Source organism: Moschus berezovskii, chromosome 16 (assembly GCF_049115385.1).
Source record: "Moschus berezovskii isolate FMDL1 chromosome 16, NW_MosBer_1.0, whole genome shotgun sequence".
NCBI lineage: Eukaryota > Metazoa > Chordata > Mammalia > Artiodactyla > Moschidae > Moschus > Moschus berezovskii.
The window spans coordinates 8,692,508-8,702,350 of record NC_142475.1 but is presented as its reverse complement, the minus strand read 5'-3'; the positions used below and the strand labels follow the sequence as shown (position 1 = coordinate 8,702,350).

Genomic DNA, 9,843 nt, shown 5'->3' with positions numbered 1-9,843 from the left:
TGTTGGAGAAGACTCTTGAGAGTCCCTTATACTGCAAGGAGATCCAACCAGTCCATTCTAAAGGAGCTACTCAATCCTGGGTGTTCATTGGAGGGACTCAGTGCTAAAGCTGAAACTGCAAAACTTTGGCCACCTCATGCGACGAGTTGACTCACTGGTAAAAGACTCTGATGCTGGGAAAGGTTGGGGGCGGGAGGAGAAGGGGACGACGGAGAATGAGATGGTTGGATGGCATCACCGACTCGATGGACATGAGTCTTGCAGTGTACTCCGGGAGTATGGTGATGGACAGGGAGGCCTGGCGGGCTGTGATTCATGGGGTCGCGGAGAGTCGGACATCGACTGAGCAACTGAACTGAACTGAACCTGAAGGCATAAAGTTCCAAGAGGCAGAAGATGGTCAATCAAGACCAAACCTACAGAACAGCCAGATGAGGAGCAGCTGGATTGGTAGCAAGTCACTGATGACCTCTGAAAGGCCATTTCCGGAATAATGTGGCAGAAACCAAGTCTCGGTAACTTGAGATATGGGGGGGGAGGGGTGTGGTAAAAAATGTGGAGGTAGACAGTCAACAGTCTCCATGTCCCCTGAGCTTCAAGAATACCTGAAATGCTTGTTGAATAAGCAAACACATAGATAAACGAGTGAATACAATTTTCCCCCCAAAACCAAGGTTGGCACATAAATTGTAGCTGAGGTCATGAGATTAAAATGGTAAACAAACACACTTTTCAACAACATAGGTTGCATAAAGTATTGCCCCAATCAAAATCAATTTTCTCAGTAGTTTTCCCTCGGCAAACATACACAGTTTATTCCTGCAACTCATTTTTAAGTGAGCTCCTATGACTTTCATTTGTACCTTTTTTTTGTTTTGTTTTGTTTAAAATGCATTCTTGGTTAATGGAGCCTTTAGAAATTTTCCCCGACACAACTCTGTCTCAGTGGGGCTTGACTCTTGCATTCTTCAAAACTGAGAGCCTCTCAGTTAAGCTCCATTTATTTAGCTTCTCAGGTGTGCCAGAGGCAACCCTGCCGCATGAAGGACCATGTCCTGAAGTGAACTAAAAAAAGGCCTAGTTAGGAAGGTAACGTGGTAATAAAACAAACATAAGATGAAAAATCACCCAGCTTTCCATAAGAACCACCACCAATCAGTCACATGAATAGTGGGGTTTAAAAATAAGCTATTATTAAATTTCTTGCTTTTCTGAACCCACAGCAAATTTATCTTGGTCTGTCCCTGGGGTCTCATTTAGGCGAGTGCATCAGAATCGCCTGGAGGAGTCTTCAATCACCGAGTGTCGTACTATACTCTCCCAGTTTCTGACGCAGTGGTTCAGGGTGGGGACAGATAATCTGCACTTCCAACAAGTTTTCAAGTGATGTGGATGCTGCTGGACAGAACCACACTTGCAAAAGCTACTCATCTATGCAAACTGTACTACACATTTTCATAACTTCCCCCCTACTTTTCTGTTGTCCCACAGAGAAAAGGAGTCAAGTTCTCATCCCAGCACTACTTCCCATGGTTTTCTTGTAGAAAAAAAATTGAAAAGCTTTAAAAGCAAGAACAAAGTGATGTTAGGAGTAACCAAGCATGGGGTTTCAGCTTCTACTCATTTTTAAGTAGAATGAATGAAGGTTTTATCTTAGTCAAGAGGACATTAGTATCCTTAAGAAAAAGAAGATGGTGGTATCACAGTCCTGATTTCATATTGTACTTCAAAGCTAAATTAATCAAAATATCATGGTATTGACAGAAAAATATACACAGATCAATGAAGCAGAATTAAGAGCTCAGAAATAAATCCACACATATATGGACAGTTAATTTACAACAAAGGAGCAAAGAACATACAATGGAGAAAGGATAGTCTCTTTCAATAAATGGTACTGGGAAAACTGAACAGCCACATACAAAAGAATGAAAATAGACCATTATCTTACATCATACACAAAACTCAGCTTTAAAGAACTGAATGTAAAACCTGAAATCATGAAACTCCTCAGAAAAACACAGACATTACACTCTTTGACACTGGTCTTAGCAATATCTTTCTAGATACATCTCTTCAGGGAAAGGAAACAAAAATAAATTTCCAGTATTCTTGCCTTCAGAATCCCATGGACAGAGGAATCTGGCAGGCTATAGTCCATGAAGTCGCAAGAGTTGGACATGACTTAGCAACTAAATCACCACCGCCACATCAAACTAAAATGTTTTTGCATGGCAAAGGAAACCATCAGCATCAAGAAAAGACAACCTCCAACAGAAGATATTTGCAAATCAAGTATCAAATAAGGCATTTACATCCAAAATAGGTAAAGAACTCATAAAAGTCAACAACAAAAAGCCTGATTCAAAAATGGGCAGAGAATCTGAATAGACATTTTTCCAAGGAAGGCATCCAGAAGACCAAAAGGCATATGAAAAGATGTGCGACATCACTAACTTTTAGGGAAATAAAAACCATGAGCTATCACCTCCTACCCATTAGAATGGACACTACCCAAAAGGCAAAAAACAACAACCACTGGAGAAAAGGGACCCCTCACACACTGTTGGTGGGAAAGTAAATCGGTGCAGCCTCTGCGGAAAACAGTATGAAGTGAAGTGAAGTCAGTCAGTCTGTCCGACTCTTTGCAACCCCATGGACTGTAGCCCACCAGGCTCCTCTGTCCATGGGATTTTCCAGGCAAGAATACTAGAGTGGGGTACCATTTCCTTCTCTGAAAAACAGTATGGCGGTTCCTCAAAAAATTGAAAATATGTATGTGTCGATCCAATCTTCCAACTTATCTGCTCCCCCCACCCTTTACACCCCATAACCGTGTTTATTTTCTACATTTGTAACTAGTCTTTAAGAATATATGTGTGTTTAAAAGCAGTCTTTTTCCAGTTTCAACGTGTAAGTGACATCATGTGATATTTGTCTTTCTCTGCCTGACTGACTTCACTCAGTATGAGACTCTCTAGGCCCACTCATGTTGCTGCGAATGGCATATATATAAAATAGATAACTAATAAGGGCCTACTGTATAGCACAAGAAACTCTACTTGGTACTCTGTAGTGGCTTATAGTGGGGAAGAATCTAAAAAAGAGTGGATATATGTATTTGTATAATAGATTCAGTTTACTGTTCACCTGAAATGAACAATGAAAAGGACACCTTTTTGGGGGTGTTAGTTCTAGAAGGTCTTGTAGGTCTTCATAGAACCATTCAGCTTCTTCAGCATTACTGGTCGAGGCATAGGCTTTGATACTGAATGGCTAGACTTGGAAACAAACAGAGATCATTCTGTCATTTTTGAGATTGCATCCAAGTACTGCATTTCAGACTCTGTTGACTATGACGGCTACTCCATTTCTTCTAAGGGATTCTTGCCCACAGTAGTAGATATAATGGTCATCTGAGTTAAATTCACCCATTCCAGTCCATTTTAGTTCGCTGATTCCTAAAATGTTGATGTTCACTCTTGCCATCTCCTGTTTGACCACTTCCAATTTACCATGATTCATGGACCTGACACTCCAGTTCCTATGCAGTCTTTACAGCGTCGGACTTTACTTCCATCACCAGTCACATCCCCAACTGGGTGTTGTTTTTGCTTTGGCTCCGTCTCTTCCTTCATTCTGGAGTTATTTCTCCACTGATCTCCTGTAGCATTTTGGGCACCTACCTGCCTGGGGAGTTCACCTTTCAGTGTCCGATCTTTTTAGCTTTTCATACTGTTCATGGGGTTCTCAAGGCAGGAATACTGAAGTGGTTTGCCATTGGCTTCTCCAGTGGACCGCATTTTGTCAGAACTCTCCACCATGACCCGTCCGTCTTGGGTGGCCCCACACGGCATGCCTCATAGTTTCACTGAGTCAGACAAGGCTGTGGTCCATGGGATCAGATTGGTTAGTTTTCCATGATTGTGTTTCTCAGTCTGTCTGCCCTCTGATGGAGAAGGACAAGAGGCTCATGGAAGCTTCCTGATGGGAGAGACTGGTGGAAACTGGGCCTTGTTCTGATGAGCGGGGTCATGCTAGGTAAATCTTTAATTTTCTGTTCATGGGTGGAGCCGTGTTCCCTCCCTGTTCTTTACCTGGGGCCAAACTATGATGGAGGTGATGAAGAGAATGGCGACCTCCTTCAAAGGGTCCCATGCGTGCAGTGCTGCACCCAGTGCTCCCAACCCTGCAGCAGGCCACTGCCAGCCCACACCTCCGCCGGAGACTCCTGGACACTCCCGGGCAGGTCTGGGGCAGTCTCTTGTGGGGTCACTGCGCCTTTCTCCTGGGTCCTCTGCACACAAGGTTCTGTTTGTGCCCTCCAAGAGTCTATTTCCCAGTCCTCTGTAAGTTCTGGTAGCTCTATGGTGGGGTTAATGGCGACCTCCTCCAAAAGGGCTTATGCCACACCCAAGTCTGCTGCACCCAGAGCCCCTGTCCCTGCAGCAGTCCAGTGCCGACCCATACCTCCACAGGAGACGCTCAAACACCCTTGAGTCCCTTGGACTGCAAGGAGATCCAATCAGTCCATCCTAAAGGAAATCTGTCCTGAATATTCATTGGAAGGACTGATGCTGAAGCTGAAACTACAATACTTCAGCCACCTGATGTGAAGAGCTGATTCATTGATAAAGACCCTGATGCTGGGAAAGACTGAAGGCGGGAGGAGAAGGGGACGACAGAGGATGAGATGGTGGATGGCCTCACCAACCCAATGGACATGAGTTTGAGTGAACTCCAGGAGTTGGTGATGGACAGAGAGGCCTGGCGTGCCGCAATCCATTGGGTCACAAAGAGTCAGACATGACTCAGCGACTGAACTGAACTGAAATTAACAATATTATAAATCAAGTATACCTCAATAAAAAAATTTTTAATTAAAAATAGAACTATTACATGATCCAGCTATTCTACTTCTGTATATTTATCTGAAGACAACAAAAACACTGATTTGAAAAGACATATGCCCCCTATGTTCATTGCAGCATTATTTACAAATAGCAAAGATATGGGAACAACGTAAGTGTGCATGAATGATGAATGGATGAAGATATGGGATATTATATACTACTACTCAGTCATAAGAAAATAAGATGCCATTTGCTACAACAGGGATGGACCTTGCGGGGATTATGCTAAATGAAATAAGAGAAAGACAAATATTATATGATTTCACTCATATGTGGAATATAAAACAAAATAAACAAGCGAAATAAACACACAGATACCAAGAACATATTAGTGATTACCAGAAGGGAAGTGGGTTGGGGGAAGGCAAAATGGATAAAGGGGATCAACCATATGGCAGTGAATGGAAACTAAACTTCTGGTAGTGTATACAGAAGCTGAAATATAATGTTGAATATATGAAACTTACATAATGTTATAAACCAATGTCACCTTAATAAAGAAAGAAAAAGAAAGATGTTAGTGCCTCTTACAAAATAAGAACTCAACTGAAATCAAAATTGAACTATCTAGCACTAAAAAGTGATTCTCTTTCACTTGCAAAATACCCATAAAATAAATATTTGAGCCCATCAAAATAAAATGACAGAAAAAAAATGACACTCAATTGCCACACACACTGATTTTTCTATTTTATTTTTCAGCACACTTAAGAGTCTAAACAATCTAAAGGTAGACTGTGGTGTTTAAATTGGTCCTTTACTTTTCTTTCCTTCCTTTACTTAAGGTATTGACAAGGAGCAGGGTATCATAAGCTGGGCATAATCTGACTATGTGTGCAGAGCTGATGGGTAAATCATGTGAGGCTCTAAATGAGCTTCTTACCTGCTCTACACCTGAGCAATTCCAAAGATGTTAGGGTTACGTTGGTAAAAACATTTATAAGAACAAATTAATATTTGAAGAGGTACCAGCTGTAGATTTCTGCTTATTTTCCAGTTCTAAAAAGTAAAGATTAAAAATAAAATTAAAGCACTACTCAAAAAATATTTTAAACATTTACAATATTTTAAATATTTTAAGTAAATTAAATATTAGCTTTCTCAGAGATTTCAGAACATTGACTTCTAAAGTACATACTAAACTATTTATGCTTGATTTGCTCTTTTCCCACACACAAATAAACAAACTTAACTAGTTAACAAGGGCATGCTGCTGTGTGCTGTGCTTAGTCCCTCAGTCGTGTCTGACTCTTTATGACCTCAAGGACTGTAGCCCACCAGGCTCCTCTCTCCATGGGATTCTCCAGGCAAGAATCCTGGAGAGGGTTGCCATTCCCTTCTCCAGGGGATCTTCCCAACCCAGGGATCAAACCCAGGTCTTCTTCACTGCTGGTGGATTCTTTACTGCCTGAACCACCAGTGAAGCCCTAAGAATGGCATACTCAACACTAAATAAAATTCAAATGATAAAAGATTATCTAGGCTTTTATCCAAAGATATTATTATATTGCCGAGTTGTAAAGTATCTGGGATGAAGGCAAAAAAATGATACAGAATCCACGCAAACCTGATTCTGATCTATAGGGATGTTAAACTGATCAATAAACAGAGACTAACTGAACACTTCAGTACTCATCTCAGTTTTACCTAGCATCCATTTCTCATGGAAATTAATCTCCTAATACTCTGTTTGTTGTCTGCAATGTTCATTAAGATTTTCACGGGCTGGGTTTCAGGCAAGTTGACCAATATATGACTTAAGTTTTTGTACTTACAATATCTCTCATGTTACTTCTAAATGTACAAATAAGGAGTTTTTGAACATATACACTAAGTTGGTGTACATGTTCTGACCACTTCAATTCAGTTCAGTTCAGTCATTCAGTCGTATCCGACTCTTTGCAGCCCCATGGACTGCAGCAGACAGGCCTCTCTGTCCATCACCAACTCCCGGAGTTTACTCAAACTCATGTCCATCGAGTCAGTGATGCCATCCAGCCATCTCATCCTCTGTTGTCCCCTTCTCCTCCCACCTTCAATCTTTCACAGCACCAGGGTCTTTTCAAATGAGTCAGTTCTTCCCATCAGTATTGACCACTTAGTGTACATGTTCTAACCACTATATTTGAAATAATGGCAGCCTCAAAGCTTACCATTTATATGCTTTATAAACAACTTCTGAGGTCAACACAGCTCTCAGGGAGAGAGTCCAAAACAGAGTCAATGTTTAATTGGTTGATAACGCTGCTTAGTTTTATCATTAACCAACCCACTGGGCTATCACTATCACAATCCACAGTAAGAGATTTCATTACTGTTCTGTTCACTCTTCCATAAAAGAACATCCTGGGCCTATTTAAAGGTTAAAGCACCTAAATACAGCTATTAATACACCCTCAAGAGAGTAATAACCTTTCAACCTTGGTGATAAATCAATGAAAAGCCAAAGGCTCAAAGAATACATGGCACTATTCTAATGATAAAATATTTTGGATGAGGGTGAAAATTGGAATCATTACAAATCTGACTTATTTCCTAGAAGTTTATGTGATCAACCAGGAAACATGACTGAAATTCCCTAACGGGAATCTTTTTTGTCTGTCAGCATCCATTTCCCACCTGCTGGCACAAAAGCCCACCTCTTCCTTTAAGGAACTACCCATTCTCCAATTTCAGTGCAAATGTTACGAAAGAGAGAGGGCAACTGATCCCACTACCACGACCATGTAAGCACATGACCCAAGAGCTTCCAAGAAAACCGATAATCATCAGCCCCAAAGCTTTCCCTGAATGTGCTGAGAGAGGGAAGAGCTCCCTCCACAGCCAGAAGGCACAATTGAGAGAAATCTAAGAGAGCAAGGGCGTCCCCAGTGGCTCAGTGGTAAAGATCTACCTACAGAGCAGGAGCCACAGGAGATGCAGGTTCGGTCCCTGGGTCGGGAAGATCCCCAGGAGAAGGGCATGGCAACCCACTCCAGTATTTTTGCCTGGCGAACCCCATGGACAGAAGAGCCTGGCAGGCTACAGTCCACAGGATCACAAAGAGTCAAGACACGACTAAAGCAACCTAGCATGCATGCAGGCAATCTGAGAGAAGAGCCAAAGCAAAGGAAACCAGGAGGACAAATTCTGGATGAATAAATTGGGATATCCAACCCAGCATGACTAAATATTCAGCCAGAATCATCCCTAGACCTTCTTCATTACTTGAGTTAGTGTGTGAGGTGGTTTTCTTTTACTTGCAGTTAAAAAAAAAATCTTCATGACCAAGATAATCACAATGGTGTGATCACTCACCTAGAGCCAGACATCCTGGAACGTGAAGTCAAATGGCCTTAAAAGCATCACTAAGAACAAAGCTGGTGGAGATGATGGAATTCCAGTTGAGCTATATCAAATCCTGAAAGATGATGCTGTGAAAGTGCTGCACTCAATATGCCAGCAAATTTGGAAAACTCAGCAGTGGCCACAGGACTGGAAAAGGTCAGTTTTCATTCCAATCCCAAAGAAAGGCAATGCCAAAGAATGCTCAAACTACCGCACAATTGCACTCATCTCACACGCCAGTAAAGTCATGCTCAAAATTCTCCAAGCCAGGCTTAAGCAATACGTGAACCGTGAACTTCCAGATGTTCAGGCTGGTTTTAGAAAAGGCAGAGGAACCAGAGATCAAATTGCCAACATCCGCTGGATCATCGAAAAAGCAAGGGAGTTCCAGAAAAATATCTATTTCTACTTTATTGACTATGCCAAAGCCTTTGACTGTGTGGATCACAATAAACTGTGGAACATTCTGAAAGAGATGGGAATCCCAGAACACCTGACCTGCCTCTTGAGAAACCTGTATGCAGGTCAGGAAGCAACAGTTAGAACTGGACATGGAACACTTGACTGGCTCCAAATAGGAAAAGGAGTACGTCAAGGCTGTATATTGTCACCCTGCTTATTTAACTTATATGCAGAGTACATCATGAGGAACGCTGGGCTGGAAGAAGCACAAGCTGGAATCAAGATTGCTGGGAGAAATATCAATAACCTCAGATATGCAGATGACACTACCCTTATGGCAGAAAGTGAAGAGGCGCTAAGAAGCCTCTTGATGAAAGTGAAAGAGGAGAGTGCAAAAGTTGGCTTGAAGCTCAACATTTAGAAAACTAAGATCATGGCATCTGGATCCATCACTTCATGGGAAATAGATGGGGAACCAGTAGAAACAGTGTCAGACTTTATTTTGGGGGGCTCCAAAATCACTGCTGATGCTGATTGCAGCCAGGAAATTAAAAGACGCTTACTCCTTGGAAGGAAAGTTATGATCAACCTAGACGGCTTTTTAGCAGAGACGTTACTTTGCTAACAGTCCATGTAGTCAAGGCTATGGTTTTTCCAGTAGTCATGTATGGATGTGAGGGTTGGACTATAAAGAAAACTGATCACTGAAGAATTGATGCTTCTGAACTGTGGTGCTAAAGAAGACGCTTGAGAGTCCCTTGGACTGCAAGGAGATCCAACCAGTCCATCCTAAAGGAGATCAGTGCTGGGTGTGCATTGGAAGTACTGAGGTTGAAGCTGAAACTCCAAAACTTTGGCCACCTGATGTGAAGAGCTGACTCATTTGAAAGACCCTGATGCTGGGAAAGATTGAGGACAGGAAGAGAAGGGGACGACAGAGGATGAGATGGTTGGATGGCATCACCAACTCAATGGACATGAGTTTGAGCAAACTCTGGGAGTTGGTGATGGATAGGAAGGCCTGGCTTGCTGCAGTCCATGGGGCTGCAAAGAGTCGGACACGACTGAGTGACTGAAGTGAATGCACTGTTGGTGGAAATGCAAATTTGTACAGCCACTATGGAAATGTGGTCACTCAAAAAATTAAAAATAGAACCACCAAAGATCCAGCAATTCCACTTTATTACATATCCAGAGAAAT

The 9,843-nt window shown here is 42.0% G+C and overlaps 1 protein-coding gene across 1 annotated transcript in view; it reads right to left on the bottom strand.

Annotated features, from left to right (window-relative positions):
- Positions 1-372: 372 nt before the first annotated feature.
- The window catches only part of LRRC69 (leucine rich repeat containing 69), a 68,368-nt gene continuing 58,897 nt past the window's right edge, over positions 373-9,843 (bottom strand). The window contains exon 8 of the mRNA XM_088844658.1: positions 373-1,065. Coding sequence (XP_088700784.1) covers positions 943-1,065 — 123 coding nt within the window. The 3' untranslated portion in view covers positions 373-942. The remainder of the gene's footprint in view (positions 1,066-9,843) is intronic.